At 43.8% G+C, this 21,794-nt stretch overlaps 1 protein-coding gene across 2 annotated transcripts; it reads left to right on the plus strand.

Annotated features, from left to right (window-relative positions):
• The first annotated feature begins 178 nt into the window (after positions 1-178).
• Positions 179-18,793, plus strand: LOC135450143 (MOB-like protein phocein). Of its 2 annotated transcripts, XM_064717989.1 has the most exons (8): positions 9,291-9,444; positions 11,425-11,487; positions 11,935-12,035; positions 12,675-12,717; positions 12,957-13,043; positions 14,635-14,714; positions 15,465-15,576; positions 16,453-18,793. In XM_064717989.1, exons 1-8 carry the CDS (start codon positions 9,385-9,387, stop codon positions 16,582-16,584), a joined length of 678 nt encoding a protein of 225 aa, XP_064574059.1. In that variant the 5' UTR covers positions 9,291-9,384; the 3' UTR covers positions 16,585-18,793. The 2 variants fall into 2 exon arrangements, with proteins under 2 accessions (XP_064574060.1, XP_064574059.1); XM_064717990.1 differs by lacking the exons at positions 9,291-9,444; positions 11,425-11,487; positions 11,935-12,035; ... (3 more) ...; positions 15,465-15,576; positions 16,453-18,793 and adding exons at positions 179-328; positions 2,164-2,328; positions 3,523-3,612; positions 4,158-4,514.
• The last annotated feature ends 3,001 nt before the right edge of the window (positions 18,794-21,794 follow it).

A 21,794-nucleotide genomic window follows, 5' to 3' on the forward strand; every position in this document is an offset into this window, starting at 1 on the left:
GATTCCAGAACCTTCTGGAACGCTCATGCTCGCCGCGGGTCAGAGGTGAGCTGACCTCACTTCCGTGCGGGGCCCGGCCTGGGGCGCCGCGGGAGGTGTGCGGCGGGTCCGCGGTGCCGCCGGGGCGCAGCCGTTCCCGGGACTGGGATGGCGCCGCAGAAGTTAAAAAAAATCGGCGGCGCTAAACGTCCCCGGGGCCGGGGGAGGGGGTGGGGGCTGCTCCGCCCCGGGGCGGGGCGGCGGTCGCGCATGCGCACGCCGTGACCTTCCTCACGTGTGTGCTGGCGGCGGCGCGGTCACTCGGTGCGGGCGGCGCGGGAGCATCATGGTGAGTGCCGGGCCGCCGCCATCTCCCCAGCGCTGCCGCGGCCCCGCTCCCGGGCTGCCCCGCCCTGTGTGCCCGCCGCCGCGGGGACACACAGCCGGCACGGCCTGGCGGCGCCCCTGCTCCTCCCCGCGCTTGGGTCGCTGCCGGGGCCCCGAGCAGCCGCGCACGGGTGTGCTCGGTCCCTGCCGTGCCCGCGGGCAGCGCTGGGTCGCGGGGGGACGGGAGAAGATGGAGGCGGGGGGTGGCGGCGCCGCAAGGTCACGCAGTCCGTGGGGCAGAGGTGACTCCCCGGCAGGCGCGGGGGCTGCGGGCCGGACGTGGCGGGCGGTTTGCCGGGGCTGCTTTTGGCTGCGCACACACCGGAGCTCAGGGCTCCTCCCGCCGCAGTAACGGGAGCGGCCCCGTGACAGCAGCGCTGCAGGGCAGGGCCGCGCAGGCCACGGCGGGTCTCTGCGGAGATAGGCAAGAAACCTGTGCCACGCTCCGGAGCTCTCTTTTCTATAAGTTTTGTAAAAATTTTTATAGAGAAGAAGGAGAGTTTCACTGAGTTGCCCTTGTTCTTGCAGTGATACTTGATTCTTAGGATAATAATATCGTGAAGAATTAAAACTTAGTGTAAAATATTGATGGTCATAACTCTGGCAGCTTTATTTCTGATAAACGTAGAACAGCTCTTAAAAAGGAGGGTCAGCGATATTATCTCTCAGAATGGAAACGTACAGAACTGGCAGCCTTTTCCCTTGGTTATCTTCCATCCCTGTGCTGCTGGCAGCAGTCAAATACAGCATCTTCCATGTGCTCTGCCCGTGACTTTGCTTTCTGCCGCTGCTCAAGTGTGTGTGTATCCGATGAGTGCCAGCAAAGGGCACTCGGATGCCAGGCCCTTCTAGCTCTTTCTCTGAGCGTGGGCTCTGTACCTGTCCACTGGAGCACTATCTCCATGTGACTTGGCAACCTGCCATATCTTTCCTTCTAAATCAAAGCAAGTTCCTTCTTCCTGACCCCCGTGCGTTGGGATAAGTGCATTTGCCTGCATTTATCTGGCCTATGGCAGTTAGACTGCTGGTTCTGAAATGCAGAGATAGCAGAAAGTAGTTGCAAAAAAACTCCAAACCTAAACCAATTGTGAGGGAAAAACCCAACAACTTAATAAAAACCCTTCACCTTGACTCTGCTTAAGCAGAAGCAGCTTGAGCTAGAAGGATGCCTACCTTCTCATTTTCAGGGCCTTGACTTAAACTTTCTTGTAATTTTTTCTGACTCTGTAGAAGTTAGTGTAAGTACTAGCACTGTGGCTCAGGCTGCAGGTTCTCACAATTTTTTTGTGAAAGGGTAATGCTTGAAAGCACCTAAAAAAGACTGACAGTGGGGCACCTGGCTAGACCTGTACTTCTAAACCTGTTCACAAGTACAGGTGCAGCTCTCCCAGGGAGTCCTTAATCTTCGTTAGATCTGGTTGTGCACTGGAGAAATGCAGTTCATATAATCATCAATAATTGTGTTCACCAAGCCATAGCAACTCAGGGGTGCTGTTAAAGGCCTAGAGGCCTTTCCAGGCACAGGAGTCTGCTCATCCGTGGGTGCTTTATTCCCCAGCTGGAGTACATCTTCCTGCAGCTGAATTGTCAGGATTGCCCAGCATCTGCCTGTGCCCTCAGGAGTTTCTGATGCAATCAGAGCTCGTATTTGCTGCTATTAAATAAGTGCCTTGCAGTTGTCTTAAACTATTCATCTCTTTCAAAATAAACCATTATGTGTTGGGGTTTTAAAACTCCTTTTAATTGCAGTTTTTGTTGTAATGGCTCCCTTGTTACAATGTACAATTGCTTCCACAGGCAGGAAAAGCATTTAGGAAATTTCTTCCCCTCTTTGATCGTGTACTGGTTGAGCGATGTGCAGCAGAGACAGTAACCAAAGGAGGAATCATGATACCAGAAAAATCCCAAGGGAAGGTACTACAAGCAACAGTAGTAGCAGTTGGATCTGGAGGCAGAGGAAAGGTAATTCCCCAAAGCATTCCCTTTGGGTAGAACCAGAAATGAATGGGGTGGTGGTAGCTGGAATATTGCCATAAGAGTGGGATGGTTATGGTGCAGAAGTGGTGATGGCTCACAAAAATGGATGACTGTGATGGCTGAAATTACAAGTAGGGATTCAGAAAGCAGGTAGAAATCTCAAGTTGTCCTGAAATAAATTCCAGCATTCCTTTAATCATTTGTAAAATGGAGTGGGGTTTCTTTTGTTTGCTGTTGGTGGTGGGGGTTTTTTCAGGAGGTGTTGGTGGTGTTAGTTTATTTTAAATATATAGACAGTGTTTGTGTGATACCCTGTTTCATCACATCTCAGCCAAAACCTTGAGGGACCAGCAGACTTCTTTGTTAAAATGATTACATGCTCACATGTCTGTGACTTGTGAGCAGGGTGGAACCCCACAATGTGGGGGTTCCACAAGATATAAGATGCCTATTTATTGGCTGCCTTGTGCTGTGCAAAATATCATTGTCCATAAGGATTAGGCTTATTGGATTAAAGAAAGTCAGCAATCAAATAAGTGTTGAATAAGAGCTTGTTCATTTTGCACATTGGGTATGTATATGGAAATAAGACAGTTCACACCAAGGCCAGTGCCTGGGGGCTTCCACAGCACAAGGGCTGGTTCCCCACCAGAGCAGTGTCCAGTCAGTAGCAGCTCTGGAAAGCAGGTTAAATTTCAACCTGGGCACATTGCCTTGGCCTTTCTTTACCGTGAGTCCCTCTCTGCATCCCAGGCTGGTTTGTGTCAGGATCTGATTTTTAACGGTTTATGTTGTGAAAGGGTGATAATATTTGACTAATGTGTTAATGTTTTGCTTATAATAAAAAATTTCATTAAACTCTATCAGGTGTTTCTAAATAAGTGAATTGATGGCAACAGTGACAAGTTGGTCAAAGTTACAGAAATGGGAAGGTACTTTTTAAACTGGCACTTAGAGAAATTATAATTGGTTATAGAATATGGAGATGGACTTTGTGCCTTGGTTTTACAAGGGGGTTTCATGGTTCTTAAATGAAGTCAAGCAAAGACCTCACACTTGTCTTTACAGTCAAAACTAAATGCAGAGTTGTGATTTCCTGAATGTTTCTGTGCATGGATGGACTGTTGTAGTTTGGAGGAATTCTGTTAGAGAAAAGTAAGGATTTTTTTCTTTTTTCAGAATGGTGAGATTCAGCCAGTGAGTGTAAAAGTTGGTGAAAAGGTTTTGCTCCCAGAATATGGTGGTACTAAGATCGTACTGGAAGATAAGGTACGTTTCCCATCTTTGTGAGTGCAAATCAGAGTGGTTCCTGAAACACCAGTGATAAATAGTGTGGGTACTTTGTGCTGTTGGCACCATTCAAGAAAGGGAGCAGCTGGATCCAGCCACCCTCTGACAGCTGTGCTGCTGCTACTTGTGCCCCTGCATAAAGGGATGCAACCACAGGAACCTTTGACCTGACCTTTGCTGGGTGGGCAGAATGTTCCACATGTCAAGTGCATGTTAGAGGGAATCCAAAAAGACTTAGGAATTCCTGGGGGCATCCTTGTTTTTGGCAGGGAAAGCCTGCAGAATTGTTTTCTAGCAGTTCTTGTGCTTTCCCACTGCTAGAAGTAGTAACTTGATAGCTTTCAAGGAGTATCTTAGGAACAAAAATAACTTTTTCAAGACTAGCTCTACATGTTGACTTCTTGGTTACCTTGCTTTTGATTTTGTACTTAATGACTGCAATAATGCTGATTCAGAACGAGACAGTATTTGCAAAACAAGAAAAATACTTACGTGACTGAAGCTAATGTTTCTTTTCTTTACAGGACTACTACTTGTTTAGAGATGGTGACATTCTTGGGAAATATGTGGACTAAACCTGTTGCAGTATCAGTCATCCATTCCACTAAAATGCTGAAATTTTTCTTTCATCATGTAAATAATGTCCTTTATTTTATAATAAACAGGCATTGAGTCTTTGAAATAACTCGTGATCTCACTGTAACGATGGAACACAAATAAAAATATGTACAGTCAGAAATCAGTTGCTCTTGCTTGAGTTCCACTGAACAGTGAAATTTGGATGACCACCAACCAGCCTTAATTATCCCAAACAACATCATTTTATATCCTTATCTCTGTACTGAGATTGTAAAGGTCTTTACAATAAACTGCTGAAACTATTCTGCTTCTGTCTCAGTTTCTGCTGTTGCTCAGTGAAACTGAGTCTCAATTGTGTAATGAGCTCTCTGCCCCATTCAATGGTAGTAATATTGTATTTTCACCAAGTTTGTCTAAAATGAGCTTAAAATGGTTACCAGACTGATGCAGGCTTGCTGAGGACTTTTATCCAGCTCCCTTGCACATTGCACTCCTGAGATAGGATGGGTTCTTCTAACTTCAGTCTGCAGACCCTGAAACACTGAAGGTTAAGGCACACCAAGAGCCTGTCCCCTGCAGCTGGAGCTTGGTACCAGTCATGTCTGTGCTGGAACAGACTCATCCAGTTCCCAGATGGAGCAGATAAGAATTAGTGGTTACTCTTGCTTATCACTCACTGAACTTTGCCAATAGAAAATAACCACCCCCCCAGCAGTTAACCAGGCAGAAGTGGGGCTGGTGCTGATCTTAAATGAAGTTTCTTTACTGATTACCACACCATCACACCCAGACCTTGAGCTTTCCCTTAACTCAGGAGAGACCTGCTTTGACAAATTACATTTCCTTTACCCTTAACAAACTATTCTTAAATAGCAAGACACTGACTTAGGTGATGCTGAAGCAATTCAATTTGCATATTCCTGGCCACCTTCTCTTGCCTTGACAAGGATTCAGGGTTGTAGGTGCAGGAGCACCCAGATCTGCGCTGTTCCTGAGAAGGCTTTCAAAGCTGGGGTGCACAGAGGGATTGGTGCAGCCCAAGAACAGACAGTGCCTTAAGGTGCTTTTGGGGTAGTCCTAGTGAAGTCAGTCAGAACATGGCTTATTGCTGCTGAAACTTCAATGGCAGGAGTTAAATTTCATTTTTCTCTCTAGTCGAGCTGATTGGAACTCAGCCCTGCTAGATACATTATAACCCTAATGCCAGAGTTACCAGTAAAGAACTGTAACAAAATATTTTCCAGATCTCCACTCAGATGCTGCAGGGAGGGACTCAAGCTCTGACACAGTTAGAAACACAATGTATTTTCTGCCAGCACAAAGTCCCTGCCATCAGGGGCACAGCCCAGAGGTCAGCTGGAGCCATGCCTTTCCCTAGGTGCCATTGGTCACCCAGCCATTCCAGCAGGAGCTGCACTTGCCAGGCATGGCTGCAATGGCTTTTGCTCCCCTTTGCTGTGGGGTCCCTGCTCTTGGCTGCTTCCCTCTGCTTGCTCTGGAGCTGAAGACAGACCAGGCACTGCTCTGGGAGTTAAATTCGCACTGAACTGTGGACAGACAGGGAAGATGCTACATTAATCAAAATACACTTTTTAGTATAAAAGACCTACATCTTGAAATCTGCCCTATTGCAGTTTTACTTTAGTAGTTACAGCACTGCATCTTCAAGCTGAAACTTCAGATAATCACACCCCAAGGACCTTGCAAGACAATTGATTGTGCAATGAAACACAAACTCCCTGGGAAGCATTATCTCCCACTGCAGCCAGCAGGCCTTTATCTCCCAGGATAAGGCAGGAACTCTGCTGCAGTCACACAGCAAAGATGAGAAGGTATCTAAAATATTTACACACAGCTTAGAGACACTGTACCCCATCTCAAGGTGCAGTAGGAGTTAACTGCCAACAGAGAAATGTTTAGGCCTAAAATTTCAGCGTTTCTTTCCCCAATGTCTCTAAAAGACACGAACTGCACAGGATCACTCTGAGCCCTCACCACACAACCTGGCTGCCCCCAGCTCCACTTTCAGCCCAGCAGGTTTTCAGCAGCTTGATACAATGCCTATTTATTAAAATATAAAATTCCTATTTATAATATAAATAAAATAAAATATAAAATGCCTATTTATTAAACTTAGCATGGCTGTATCTAGTACAGTTTACGCAGGTGATTTAAAACAGAAGTCACACTTCATGGGAATAAGTAATTTATGGATGTAGGGGAAAAATAGTGTTCCTAGGCCTGATTAAATGGAGGACACAGTGGAACACTTGCTGGAGTGACAGGAATGTTCTATCCTTGCACCACAAGGCTCTCACTGGGAGCAAGGACAAGGCCACTGCCACCCAGCCAAGGGGATCCATCTGTGTCCCTGCCTGTCAGGCCATGACAGCGTGCCAAATCCCATATCCCTCGGGTTCCTCAGGCAAAGACACACAGTCACAAACCCTCTTTCCTTGCTGTGTTCTTCCTGTAGGAAATCAGCCTTCTTTCCACTGTTTTCTACATGGTTTAAAAGCTGCAGTTTTGGTGTAAATGCTGCATATTGCCCCACCTGCTTTTCTGAGGGGGTACACACTTCAGTCTTTCTTCAGTGTGTCTGAATCCCAAGGAAACCAGGTGGACTCCATCTTTTGTGACTTTCTTTTCCTAACACTTCAGAATAGCTTCCATTCTCAGCAGCTGTAGTGTTTTCAGAGTTTTCTCACCCTGGTTATGTCATCCTGCCACAGTAAGAAAAGGATGGAACATTTATATGCCAATAGAGAAGAAAGGACAGACAGGTCCCTAAGAGCACATGCATGGCTGATTAAATTTTGGCCAAATATTCAAATTTTCATTAGTGAAGGCCATAAGATGAAGACCAGTTGACCCCCCCAAAACTGAAATTACTCTTGTTCAGATTTTGTTCAAAAACAGCTTGAAATTGAATGAAATAAAAATAATAAGCATCTTCCAGGAATACAGGGTTAATTATCAAGGAGCAGCACAAGATAACCCTATAGAATTTAAGATCTCAATAAATGAGGCAGATTTCTTTCCTTTTTTTTGCAGACACATGAACCATCTTCAGACTGAACTAACAGAGACATACTTTTCTCTGACTGATATTTCTTCAGGGTCAGATTTGTTTCCATGTTAAAAGCAAGATGGCCATGAAATAAAAGTCAGGGACAAATGGAAACATCAAGTCCCCAACTTTTCTGTGCTTTAAGGTTAAACCTTGAATATGGTGATAGGAAAAAAAAACAAACCACAACAATAAAAGAATAATGCAAACAAGCTCCTGAATTTTGAAGGACTCAGGCAGCTAGAATTGCTCGTATTTTGAAACTGGCAAATAATAATATCAATCTCATTAAAAAAATAATGTTGGAATACAGCTGGCCTAAAGAGGTACTAGGACATTTCTACTCCTCATTCCAATACACCATTTTCTCACAGCATTTTAAATCTTTTGATGGTTTCTTAGACTAGCTGGGTTTCGCCACACAACCCGAAGAGCTGACAATCCCTGACGTGCCTGGGGCAGGAATGCGGGCCAGGAGTAAAAAAGTAACCAGTGCAAGCCGAGCTCCGGCGCCTGCAGGCAGGAACGCCGAGCTCCGCGTTACAGTGTAACGTGAGAGGAGCTGCCCTGCCGGCGGCACAACCCGCGGGTCGGTCACTGCTGACCCCGTCACCCATTTCTGCTGCCCGCGCATGGTCCCGCTCCCGGGACAGGCAGGGCCCCGCTCACGGCCTTGCCCAAGCCCAGTCAGCACTCAAAGGGCACTTCTCTTTCTGACGGGAAAGCCTAGCTAGAGATTTTTCAGTGTTCTCGATCTAGAAATGTTTCACAAATTGTGGCTTTCACTGGGTAGAAGGAAGGGGTTTTAACGTGTTATTTATAGCAAAATAATTGAGTGAAGGGGGAAACTACAAGCAGCACTCACCCCGAATGCGGTGGGAGCAGGGACAGCAGCAGAGAGCCAGCGGCATTCTCCACCTTGCAGCAAACACCCCACAGCTGCCACCATTTATTCCCTGATTGTGTGAGGGAGGCGTCTCACGGTACCTCTCTGCTTGGTCGTTCTTGCACAGACAGAAGCAATTCATCCCTCCTTACTCGGTACTCATTTCTACCACGTGTTTGTAACGTGGTAGAAATATAATAACTTTCAAATAATTTTCTTCTCACCCTACAGAAATACTATAAGTCACTCCAGTCTTTCAAAATGTTTACTTGCTTGTAAGGGAGACGTTTTTGTCAGCCAGCTATGAGGTAACAGTGTCTTTTTTGTTTTCATCGCAAATAGAGTCAACACCCGGCTCAGTAACCCTTGAAACCTGGGCTAACTCTGTTTGCCATTAGCGCAGCAGTTTGTGTCCTCTGCACACCCAGCTCATAGGGGTCTCAATCCTGCCTCTGGAGACCTAGAAAGGCTTTGGTCCCAAACAACCCTAGTTGTTGGGCCCTAGTGCTAGGGTGGGGTTTTACTCATTATTTAAAAAATTTATCTTGAATATTAAACTTTGAATAATTTTAAATCCACGCCCTTATAGTTTGTATTGCACAGAGCCTCAGGGGCTGTACAGACCCAAGCGAGGACTAACCTTGCGTGAGCGCACGCACAGCCGGGGCTGGCGAGGGGCGCTGATGAAACGGGATGAAATACGATGGATTTCCCAATAACCACTCAATCTCTGTGCGAGGCTTTGCCTCACAACCCGGGTCACTCGCTGCGACACCGGCCCCGCCCCGCAGCACCGAGCGGCCGCCCCAAACCTCCCCGCTCCCGGCTCTGTGGGTGTGCGCGGGTGTCAGTGTTGTCTCTCCGGAACACAAAGCTCTGCTCTGACAGAGGGACCTGCAAGGCACGGCGCTCACAGGGAAGCATCCATGGCCTCCAGCGCCGCGCAGAGGAGAGCGCGATAGCGCTGCTGGCCGGGAAGAGGCAAGGACGGGACCGGGGCGGCCCCATCACCGCCACCTCCCCTCAGGTCCGCCCCCGCGCGCCCCTCCCGCTTTCTCTCGCGAGAGCCGTTCCCGTGCCCGCCCCCGCCGCGCGCGGCGGCTGTTCTGGCCGTGCCGACCCTCCCTCCGCAGGCCGGCTCCCGCCCCGCCCCGCGGCTGTTCCGCCCCGCCCCGCCCCGCTCGGCCCCGCGGCACATCCGGGCCCCGCGGTCGCTATGGTCATGGCGGAGGGCACGGCCGTGCTCCGGCGGAACCGCCCGGGCACCAAGGCCCAGGTGAGTTGTGCGGTGCCGCCGCCGCCGCCCCGGCCGCCGGGCGAGCGGGCACGGGCAGCGCCTCCGCCGGGGCCCAGAGGCCGGCGGGGCGGCGCCGAGGGCCGCTCCAAGGGCCGCGCCGGGCCTACCGAGGCCGGGGCGGCGGCGGCCCCGCTGCGGGGATCGCTTTGTTCGCGGGGCAGCGGGCGAGACTCGGAGGCTGCGGGGGAGCGGGCCGGGGACGGCGGCGGCTCCTTCCCCGCGGGCTCGGCGGAAAGGCCGCCGGGGCTTCCAGGCTGCGGGCTGGGAGCGGAGGTCGCGTCGGGCCCGGCTGGCCGAGGGAGGCGCCGCGTCCCGCAGGCGGGGGCCCCGGCCGGGCGGAGAACGAACACCTGCGAGAGGCGGGCGGGAGCGCCGCAGGCTGGGGCGGGCAGGGCGGCTCCCCGGTGCTGTCAGGCACTGCTGCTGTTCCTGCTCTGAAAATACCGGCAGGGAGCTCATGACCCTGCTCTGGGCTCCGGGGGCAGCTCGGCACCGTCAGAGCGACCGTACCTGCCTGCCCTCCCAGAGGGATGTCATCCCTCCCTTACGTAACTGCACACAAGGAAATTCTGCTGTCACATCGCTTCTCTTAATCGAAATGGAATTAATCTGTTTCTGAGGTTTCACGGTCAGCTGGAACAGGCACACCTCAAACACAGAAACTACATTTTTTAGATTATTGCAGAGAGATGATCTGTCAAACCTCTATGTGAGACTTTCCCCTCTGCTTTTGGGAGGAGATGTCATGGTGGGAAAGGAGCTGTGTATGACAAGTGTCTTCTCCTGTTCTTTGTCATAGCAGAGAGGTAAAATTATTACACAATCCTGTAAATCAGGTCATTCTGTGCATGTTTAATCTGTGAAGGAGACAGAATGTCTCCTTCTTTGTGAGGAGATCTGTGCCTTTGATAAATTTGGGGTATTCTGAAAAACAGCTGGACATAGACCTAGGTTTGGTCAACTATTATGAAATTCATGTAGATTAAAGAGTTTTATGTATAGTGATGATAATGTCTCTCCATGGACATGATTTTTCTTTGTGTGTGGCTGTATTTAATGTTTTATTTTGGATGACACTGGTATAGCTGTTCCGTTTGCAAATACAATTAGGTAATGATATTTCAACAGTGGATATGCACTTAAGGTATTTCTGCCAGAGCTGACTTGCTCTCTCAGGAACAGATTGCCAAGCTTTGCTGTTGGGACATTTTCATTGAGTCATTGCACCTGCTGGGATGACTACAGCAAGCTGCCGTGCAGCATCTCTGCATGATATGAGGGAGCAGCACCAAATTTTAGATGTGAAAAATGCACAGTAAGAAAATGCATGTGGTTGGGATGGTCATGGTGCAGCACATGTGGACTGCTGCAGAACACAGGTGCAGCTGGATCTGAGGTGAAACTTCAGCAAGGCTTTATCATTAACAAGGCTGATAAGCATCCAGAAAATTTAATTAAGGCACACCGACCATACCAAGGGTAAGGTGGGAATGTGGTACCCGGTTAGGCCAGCACAGCGTTGCGTGATCTCAGTTCAGAGATGTTTTTCTTGCTGTGTCACCACTGGGAGTTTGAGTTTCATAAGCAGAGTGTGCTGCTGCTCTCTGCAGACCTGTTCTTGCCCGCTGCTGCCTGGTGTGGCACCTGCAGTGGGTGCTGTGTGCTGCATTTCATGGAGCAGCTGCAGGCTCTGGGAGGTTCAGCGGGGCTGCTCACCTGCCGAGCCTTGCAGAGCTTCTCCTTTCGAGGTGTGCTGCTGCTGCTGCAGTGCTGGGAGTGCAAATCCTCTCTCCCTCCTCCTGCCAGGACTGTGTGCTGCTTCTGTTCACATGCAGCTTCCTGGAATTGTATCAACTCCATCTATTTTCCTGCATGCTCAGGCTTATTGTAGGCTGTGTGCCTTTCTTCCTCCCCCTCTGGTTTTGTTACATGGCTTTAAATTTTCTTTTTTCAAAACAGGATTTCTACAACTGGCCTGATGAATCCTTTGAAGAAATGGATAGTACATTAGCTGTCCAGCAGGTATTGCTACTTACATGAAATGTTGTTAATGAGTGCAGTTTCCCAGGTTTTGTGTTCTGGAATATAAAATTGAACAGGGCTTGCTATTTATGTGCTTAGGATGTTGCTGCACAGCAGTGAATTTGCTAAGCACCTATGTATTTTGACAAATTAATGGTTAATTTTGTTTCCAGAAATAACTTAAATTCCCATGTCTGGTTTAAACAAATCAGATTTAGGAAAATGGTGGGGGTTTCTCTGTTCTTTTACCTGTTTTAATTGAAGAAAGGCATTTTTCAGATCTGGCATTTTTAATACCAGTTTCCTTACCCTGCCCATCTACTTTTGAACTTTTTAGTCTGTCAATAATTTAAGTAAAAATTAAGCCACTCCAAGATGTAATGTTCTGGATATACTTTCTTACTTTTATTACAACAAGATCTAGTTTTATTTCTACTCCCTCCCCAGTATATTCAACAAAACATAAGGGCAGACTGTTCCAACATTGATAAGATCCTTGAACCTCCTGAAGGCCAGGATGAAGGTGTTTGGAAGTATGAACATTTAAGGTAAAAATCCATCTGTTGTTAATATTCTGTCTTGGTTCTGAATTTTGTTCATTGATGCTGGTAGTGAATCTGTTTGAATGTGACACATCAAAACAACTTAAATGAAATTTGATTTTTCCACTGTTAAATATTGGTATTATTTTCTGAATTCCCTGTTACTTCTAAAGACTTATAATATGCTCTGATCTTAATGTTTTCTTTAAAACAAAATATTTGTACCTCACTTCCTGAATAGGAAGATACAGTCATTAATTTCCATAGCACTTTCTCATAGCATTGTCAGTTCTCCATCTCCACTAATGAGTAATGTGATTTCCAGATGCTCCCAGTGCTTTTCCTGAAACTAGCAGGCAAATAGGCAGGCACAGCAGGAGTGTCTTACAGTTCTTTTTCTGTTTGTAAGGAAACAGACCTTTTTATCCACTTTTGGTTTTTTAAGTTGCAGTATAATACTTCCACTAAATGATATGTTAAACTCAAGCTTTGCTGTCAGTGAAGAAATAAAACATAATTGTTTAGCTGAGTAAGAAAACCATCTGCTGGTATGAAGATCAGAGTGTCTAAGCTGTTTTCTATGAGATACTTGCAGTGAGGAAACTAATAGCTGATTTTGATGCTGCTGTGTTCAATTTCTTTTAGACAATTCTGCCTTGAGCTCAATGGACTGGCTGTCAAGCTTCAGGTAATTCTTTTCTTGAGACATTTTGTCAGGGAGGAGACTTTTCTGTTTTGTGTAGATTGCAGAGCTTTCTTCTAAATACATACATGCAGGGCTAAGCAGTGGTTGGGGGTTTTGTAGTATTTTAAGGGCATATGGCAAATAACCCATTTAGGGGGTGGACAGGGCAAGGAAATTATTTGAAAACATCAGCTCCTTTTTGCTGCTGGGGTTTTTTCTTAACTGAACAATTGTTTTAACAGAGTGAATGTCACCCTGACACGTGTACTCAGATGACAGCAACTGAACAGTGGATTTTTCTTTGTGCAGCTCATAAAACTCCCAAAGAGGTATGGATGTATTTGGAAAACTGACTCCAGTGATGCAGGAATTTTCTTTCACAGTTAATAGGTTCATAAGGAGCCTCTTCAAGGTGGCTTCTCTAGTCAAACTGAGAGCTTATGTGGGTTAAGAATATCATTTGAGCTGCTCTTCTCATTCTGTAGTGTTTTACAGAGGAACAGGATGAGGTAAAAGGAACTGCTTTTTTACCTCAGTATTAGCAGCTTTGCACATTGTCTCTGGGTTGGTGTTGATCCTGCCTGAAACTCAAAGGAAAAAAGCTCTTTGTTTAACTGATGGAAGAGTCCATGCTGAGAATGGGCTCTCATCTTCAAACGTTGGCCTTGATCCACAGAGTAAACCTGACACTCCAAACCTGACTGCATGTGCTCATTCTTAGGGCAGGTACTCCAAAAAAGGTGGTGCAGTCATGAAGATGTTTCAAGTGGGTTTATCAGCATGGCATTAGCTTGTCTTCCTCCACGTCCAGTTAGTTTAAACTTTGTTCAATCTTCTGTTAAACCACTTGACGCATCTTTTTTTTTTTTGCCTTCAGAAAGTCTTTGTTGCTTTTGGTAATGATGGTAGTGCAGTTTGTCATATTTATCTTTGTACTTCACCTTCCAGAATAAGGTATTGATTCTTTTTAACCTCATCTTTCCTGTCCTGTAAGATTTTTTTTTGTTTTGTTCTGGTTTTACTTTCCTGAGATGTTTGTATTTAGCCAACTTTCTTCCACTCTCTCCTTTAAGCCCTGCCCCTAGTCAGCACCTTGGCATGTCTGGCAGTGTTGTCCTCAGCTGGACTGGAGAACTTCAGGCTTCTTTTTACCTCTGAGCATGCAGCATTCATCTCCTGTTTTCCATGGCAGTAGCCACCAGCTATGGTCAGAGAGGGGCTGATGGAACCTTAAACTGCTGAGAGAAATGTAGAACTGACAAATCTTTTTCCTGAAATTGGTGAATGGACAATGGACATAATTTCTCTCAGTCTGGCTCAGTTCATCTTTTCTTCCTTGAGGTGTACTTGATTGCAGAGCCAGGGATGGCTTGTTACACACTTAGTTACGTGTATGATTTTAGTTTTCTTTGCCAAATCAAAAAGCACTGATAGATTTAGGTTTGGTTTCAGAGCCTGTAAAAGAACAAGTCTGGCAACTTGACTGTGTGGGAAACAAATGAGCTGTGAGGTAACAATCATCTTTCCTTTCAGTGTACTCCTAGCATGTATTTTTATTCTACAGCTTTGCTCAAGAAGAAGCATAGAATTCACTACTCACATGCATAATGGCATTGCCATAGTAACCTTTTCTTGAAATAATTTTCATGGGTTGTGAAGCAGAGAAAAGAAACAACTCACTTAAGGAGGAAATGTAGTTACACACATATATATATATATGCATATATACATATATATATATATACACACACATATGTATATATATACACACACATATATTTATACCTTTAGACAAGCTATGTGAAACTTTTGGGAATAAAAATGACCAATGAAGTTCAAAGCATCAGAAAATATGATGTTTCTTTTTAAACAAGTTCTGACAATGTCATGCATGTGCTCACTCACTGTCTGTTTCTGTAGTGTCCTGCTATAGACTACACCAGGCACACACTTGATGGAGCTGCATGTCTTCTGAATAGCAATAAATATTTCCCCAGCAGGTAAAGACATTTTCTCTTGGGAGGAGGGAGGGGGCTGGAACTTAAGACAGTGACAAAGCCCAGGGAGAAATGTAATGTATGTGTCATGGACTACTGTTGGAACTATCAAAAATCCTGCAGTTAGGAGGCCTATTGCCACTTCTAAGCCAAGGAAGAAGTCTGGCTTATTCAAAGTTTGCCATTTACTGGAGCTAAGGGATGCTTTTTATGTAAAAACTGTTTTAGTGATACCTGTTAGTGGTATGGGGCTCCATTGGAGTAGTGCCCACCTAGACAAGAGGATGGCCTTTGGACAGATGCTGCACCTCAAATGCCTTCAACAGGACAGCACCAAAACCCTCTAGAAGCCAACACCAACCTACTAGGGGACATGGCAATTGCAGAAGACAAGAGACAGGCAACTGAATGGGCAGGGCACATCAGAGAAAACTTGGAGAAGTCAAACTTGTGCTTCTCTAGGAATTCGGCATAGACAAGGAGGTGCAACTGGAAGTATCTTTTTTCTTTCTTTGCCCATAAAGCCTAGAAACCAGAGATCCAGCCTTTACCAGAATAACTGATGATGATTAATTACAGGCAGAACTTCTTTGTAGTCAGAGTACAATTTGTAAATGTGGAGCTTGCACCAACAAGTCTAAATTTCATATGCAATTATACAGAATAGTTTTAACAATCAAAATTTATGTCAACATGTACCTTAGTAGTCACTTCACTAGAGCAGTTGTGTAACCTTTCTCCTGCTGCTTACAGGGTTAGCATAAAGGAATCCTCTGTAGCCAAATTAGGATCAGTGTGCCGAAGGATTTACAGGATATTTTCACACGCTTACTTTCATCACCGGCAGATATTTGATGAATATGAAGTAAGTAGTCTGAAATGACATCTTGAAAGCAGGGTATTTACTGAAGTTACAGCTGTGATGGAGTTGTATAATTTTAGTCCTACTAGACTCTCTATATTCAAATGAAGGATTGATTACAGTACAGTCCAGTTTTGTAAGAACTGAAAAGCTGTTATACTTACATATACACGCAAAAATTCATTTATGTAATTAGTGTATTTAGTTGTGGTTTCCCTTCATTTAGATAAAAGGCCAGAATTGGAGGTTTTTCTACAGACAACTCAAATTCATCTTGTATTTAAGAATCCTGAATGTATTCAAGCACTGAGTGCAGTTAGTACTGCTTACAAATATATATAATCTCCTGTTTGTGTATGTTGCACAACAGTTAAGGAATTCTAATTGTGTAATTGTAAAGAATCAGAGTAATTGAGGGCAACTTCTGCACAACCAGTAACTTTTCTTTTTTAATAGGAAAGTAGAAATTAATAGATAGAAAGGAGATAAGGGGTACAGCTAAATATAAAAGGGAACCTTTGCCAAATCTCACTGAAGGATTCTGGAACAATGATTGTGCCCTGTTGTGTTGGAGATAGACAAGAATATATTTAAATATGTAAAAGTATGGTTCTGAAATTCCTCCTACATGCACTAAGTGCTTTTAAATTGAGCTGTGAACTGAAGCCTCAATTTCAGTAGGTTTCTTAGTATTTGTAGTAACTATAAGCAACCAGTAAAGATATAAAAGAAGCAATGACTTTACTAATTAAGTTTGACTAAGACCTATAAATGTAATGAGACAATTACATAAGCAGGCTTTTTGTTCAGCATGTTCTTCATAATGGTGTAAAATAATTCTTCTGTACATACTGTTTTCTTCCCTTTTTTCACCTCCAGAATGAAACTTTCTTGTGTCACCGGTTCACTAAGTTTGTGATGAAGTATAATCTGATGTCCAAGGATAACCTGATTGTACCAATTTTGGAAGAAGAAGTGCAAAATTCAGTGTCAGGGGAGAGTGAGGCATAATGGCAAGAGCAGTACAGAATCCTGTACTGAATATAAACAACACATTAATTATGTACTGTATATATCACTTTAGACACTTCAATCACGTATCTTCATAGCTTTGTTTAGTATACTTTTTGTATGCTGTGTGCATTGCCTTTTAATATGGGAAATACTTCTAAGTTATTCATGAGCTGTATATTCATCTATGTGGCACTCATGGTTTTTAAATAAAAGTGGTAGTATCTGTTTATAATGCCTGTTAATAAAAGAATTTACAGTTCTCTAAAAATGCTGCTAAACAATCATTGAATTACAATCCTGAAGATGTGTCTGATTGGGTGGGGCAAAAGTGAGATTTCACAGCAAGCCATTTTGTAATGCAGTAGCTATATTAAGTCTTAGTTCAAAGATTATCACCTTAAATATATAATTCTGCAGGAAGCTTCTTGCAATGTAGCTTATTCCTAATTTACCTTTTATTTTTTTAAAATGGCTTTGAAGTTTTACTTCTGGATATGCATATTGCTGTATGTGTACATCCAGATACTAACACAATCTATAGTGTTAACCAAAAGGACAATTTCACTATGGTATTGAACATATATATTCTTGATAGATATATCTAACACACTTTTTGGACTTTTGTCAGCAGAGGAGGTTTGTGTGCAGCAGGGGACAGGTGCTGTCCTGTTAAGGCAGACTTCTGCTGTTTCCAGTCCACAACCTCTCTAAAGAATACCTGTGCATATTTATGGCAACTGCTTACAGATTATACCTCAGCTGTTCATGTTACACTACATAACACACTGGCACAGTCTCTGCTTGTCAACACATGCTATGTACCTGAAATATCCAACCTGATTCTTTGCAAGAGTTAATTGTGTTTTCAACATATATTTGTTTCTCTTCATTTACCTTAACCATATTGACAGAAAGATTGGGATTCATGCTTCTGGTTCCCTATCAGTTTCCCTGTTTGTTTCAAGTTGTGTTTGCAGATTTGCAATAACTGACAATTTCCATGAGTGCTGCTTAATTGTGTTTTGTCTAGAAAGATAGAATTAAATGTTTTAGAGATGCATATAAGAGAAATACTGCTAAGTGTACATGAATGCAGGGTCTAAAAGCAGTAGCAGTGTTCTTGAATGAATTTTGCTTTGCTGTTTAAGAAGTTAGCTTGTTTCTCTGAGGTTGACAGGAGCCCTCTTTATTTCTTTCAGCAGGTCACAATGGGCTAGCTCAGCTAGTTTCAGTAATTTATACTTTGTTTTCTACATTACATTTACATGGAAAGAAGGGAGTCCACATATTTTTACTAAGTGTTTTTTCATAATATACTAAACATGCCTTAAATTCTATTTTTCTTTATATGAATCAAGCACACCTCAAGCAACTGTTATCACCTGGATGTAAAGGGAATACGAACAATGAGAAAATTGAGAGACTAAGCTTAAGTACTTCAACAGCTGTGTTCTTCAGCAGCTTCTTGTCTCATGTTTATCATTGTATTTAACTGTCAGCAGGGTAATTGCATGAGATGTTGTCAGAGTGAAGTAGCTTTAGTTACTGTCTATACACTTAGCTGTAACTTGCCTTGTATAGACCAGGTTACCTGATTTTGATAGATACCTTGGAGTTTGTACTGTAGGTAGGAGGATGTTTTCTGGAGGCAGTAAAATGTATTTAGCTCGTTGTTGTCTGCTCTAGGACCATCCATGTGTTGCTCCTTTGTACAGTCACTCTGCATGTGTATATTGGCCGTGGTGACTGGGACAGGCAAAAACATGGCACTGGTGTTGCTAATTACATTTCCTCTAAAAAACTGAAGAAAATGATGTGGTGCTCAGGACTGCATTAAAATTTTAAACCTCTTTCTCTTACGCTTTAAGAGTTTAACTTCAAAACAAAACTCTGGAAGTTTGAATCCTGTTTATTCTCATTCAGATTTGCACTGTAAAATTGACTTGCTATACTAAGCTGATTTTATATAAGGCCTAAGTGAGACACTGCTTGTATTTTCCCTTGCTATTGTTTACATGAGTACTGTGTACACACATGTGCCTGGATGGTACCATAAAACTTCAGTTAGCCTAAGCAAACCATTGATTTGTCTAATAAATATTAACAGGTTTAATTTAGACTTTACATCATAGGGAAACTGAGACTGTCTTTGAATTATATTGTAAAAAAAGGATAAAATTAAACTGTTTCTTTATCCATACCACTATATTTTGACAAGTTATTCTCTTTTTTCATGTTGTCTGAGAACACAGCAACTGTCTCCAACTCTCCTTGGGTGCTCCCCCTCTCTGCTCCAAGGTGTGCTCAACTCAGGTTGTCTTTCTTTCCAAAGCAGAGAAATGAAATACTCGTTAGGAACTTGCAAGTCAGACCTCAGATTTACACACTCCAAATCAGAACATGGTGGTTCCACAGTGAAATTATTCTGTGTCTAGAGGCCCTCTATAGACACAGAATAATCACATTTCTGACTGCATGTCACAAAGGCTGTAAGCAAAGACTCACTGGCACATTACTTCTTCCTTTGTCACCGGGGTTTTGCACATCTTCCAGCACATCAGCCATGGTGTTAGACTGTCAAGACAGCAATCTCCTTTTTTTGCCTTCAAAAGATGAATGTATTAAGAACAGGGAAAACCTAATGAACATTAACTCTGTCAGGCTTTGCTGTTCAGATACGACTGCAAAAAAGGTGATTTGAACTTGCAGCAAGGTATACATTGATCTAACCCAGTCAATGTCAGTGTGAGACAAACACCATAAACTGGGAACTGATTTGCTAAGTACTTCTAATGCTGAGAGCCTTCCTGTATGAACTATGGAAGAGATCTGAACAAGATCTTTTTGTAAAAAGAAAATATTTTACAGACCAAAAACAAGTGAAGCAGCCATTTATTGCAGTTGACCAGGTATGTAAATAAACTGTTCTGACAGTTATAAGCAAAGTACAAAATATTTAACTGTGGACAGTTTCTTCCTGTTTGTAAACATTAGAAAACTATTTCCTCTCCAAACAATTTAAGCATCAGAAAGTATAAACAGTCTTTTGCAGAGGTTCATGAACATGGCTGCCCTCTTTGTAATAGTTGCAGAGCATTTCTGTTGTCACAACCAGGAAAGGGGTTTTCCTACTACGTTTCAAACACAAGGGCTCCTGGCTGAAGCCTTGTTATTGACTACAGAAAGTGTACTTACTGCTTTTTGAGAGAATTCTTGTGATTCACAAAGCTGCTTTACTTAGTGGACAGTGCTGGTCACCACAGCAGTAAAGGCAAACCTTAATGCTCTGGTTTGTGCCAGCCAGGTGAGGAGGATCTGAAATCAAATTTCCTATACCAAACATGCACCCTCCCTTTTTCACTCATCCAAGTAAGGTAAGAGTTATGTCGCAGAAATTTTACAAGGAACAAACCAGAATATTTTCCATAACTCATTTTAGTAGCATTTTCAATTTCTTCAGTTTCAGCATCCAAGCCTTAGGAAGATGAGTGGTCAAGTGCATGAAGTCAGATAATTGCACTGTCTTCACACAGGCTGAGCAAACAACTTGCCCTGACTGCCAAAGGCAAACAATACAGATGAATAATTCTACAGCACAGGCAACTTTGATACTATGAGATAAATGACATTAAAAAACCCAGCTGTCCTTAACAATCCAGGAATTGCTCTGTGGGTTCAGAGGAAACAATTTAGCATAGTTGTACTGCATTAAAAAGACAGAAAAGGCTTCAGAGGTTTGCAGCATTGTTAACACCTCTGAGATTCATGAGCAAGGACTAAGGCATAGTCCAAACTGAGGGCTATAACTAAAAAAGAATATGGCTTTATTTCATTTTAAAAGAAGCTTTTCTTGCTGAAAGTGATGATGTTCTAGTGTACCTGTGAGCATCCAGGGCATACTCAATTTCCACCCTAGTTCCAGAAGTCTCTCCTGTGTACATCCCATTAATTGTAAGGAGAATATTTCTCTTAGAAATATAGTATTTTATTTGAATTTTCTGCCCTTTCAACAGGTGATATGGAAAGATCTCAGTTAAAAATTAAGTAATTTTTATCCAATTACTGCATTCTAGAAAGAGTAACTGTATTAAATGTATTAAATGAACTACTTTATACTTTGTAACTTAAATACTTACAGCTCAGTTTTGGTTTAGGGTTCACTAATGTCAACTATCTTATGCAAGGATCTTGTTTATAAAAGGTTATTTCTTTGATATACTTTAAAAGCTCTAATTTGAACTATTCAGAACTGGAATTCTGGACCAATTTTTGCCCATTTTACAGATTGGACTTGTATGGAGAATGACCGATGGTTAAAATTACACACAAGTTTTGGATAACTCATTAAAAATACTTCTAGAAGTAGAGCAACATATTCCAGGTTGCATGAGACCAGCTGTTGCTCCATTTTTAACATGCTAGAGTTCCCTGGCGTTCTGCCAGAGACAGCTGTAACTTGTATTTCATATTTCTTGCCCATCTGTGTCCCATGGAGGAGATCCCTGCTGCCTGTGAGCGTGACCAGTGCTCCCTGAGAAGTGCCACAAGAGAATCAGCCCTGGGCAGGCTCTGCAGGACACCCAGCCCAGCAGAGGGATGCTCCTCCTTCAGTGCCCCAGACAGGAAGGAGCACAAGGCTCATGCCCCACATCCCTGACCTGGAGGTGCTGGTGGGAAAGCTGGGAAAGAGCCTTTGCCAGAGGGGTTCCTTACTGTACCCCTCCTGTTGGAGGTGCTCTCATCACTCCCCACAGCAGGCAATGGGAAAAAGTAGTTGAAGCTTAATCTCCAGAGCTGTGGATTTTTTGGGAAGAAAACCTCCCAACCTGCTACAGGTAACAGTTGTTCTTTCAAAGAAAAAACAAGCAAGCCTGCCAGTAAGAATTTTGTAAGTAGCTCAGGAAGCAGCTCTAAAGCAATATTATTTTAAGCTCCCCCTATGCTAATTATGTCAGTAGAATGGGTTTTGCCCCTACACTCCCTGCCCTATAAAATTATATTTTTTTCTGCATGAAATAGTTTTGCTTACTGAAATAAGCAGCTATGTTCTTGCTGCACAGCTCTGAGACTGCAGCTGAACCTCCACTATCCTGGGGTGCTTATTTGGAGTTAATTGTTGGTGTTGAGTCACTGCATTAATCTGCCCACTGCATTTAGTGCCAGCATCTACCACTGTGGATTAGGCAGAGTGCACAGCAGCTGGTGGA

Source organism: Zonotrichia leucophrys, chromosome 7 (genome assembly GCF_028769735.1).
Source record: "Zonotrichia leucophrys gambelii isolate GWCS_2022_RI chromosome 7, RI_Zleu_2.0, whole genome shotgun sequence".
NCBI lineage: Eukaryota > Metazoa > Chordata > Aves > Passeriformes > Passerellidae > Zonotrichia > Zonotrichia leucophrys.

Coding starts and splice junctions, on each gene's coding strand:
- LOC135450143 (XM_064717989.1), top strand. CDS start 9,385: ATGGTCATGGCGGAGGGCACGGCCGTGCTCCGGCGGAACCGCCCGGGC. Junction 12,036..12,674: donor TGGAAGTATGAACATTTAAG/GTAAAAATCCAT, acceptor AATTTCTTTTAG/ACAATTCTGCCTTGAGCTCA. Junction 15,577..16,452: donor AGATATTTGATGAATATGAA/GTAAGTAGTCTG, acceptor TTTCACCTCCAG/AATGAAACTTTCTTGTGTCA.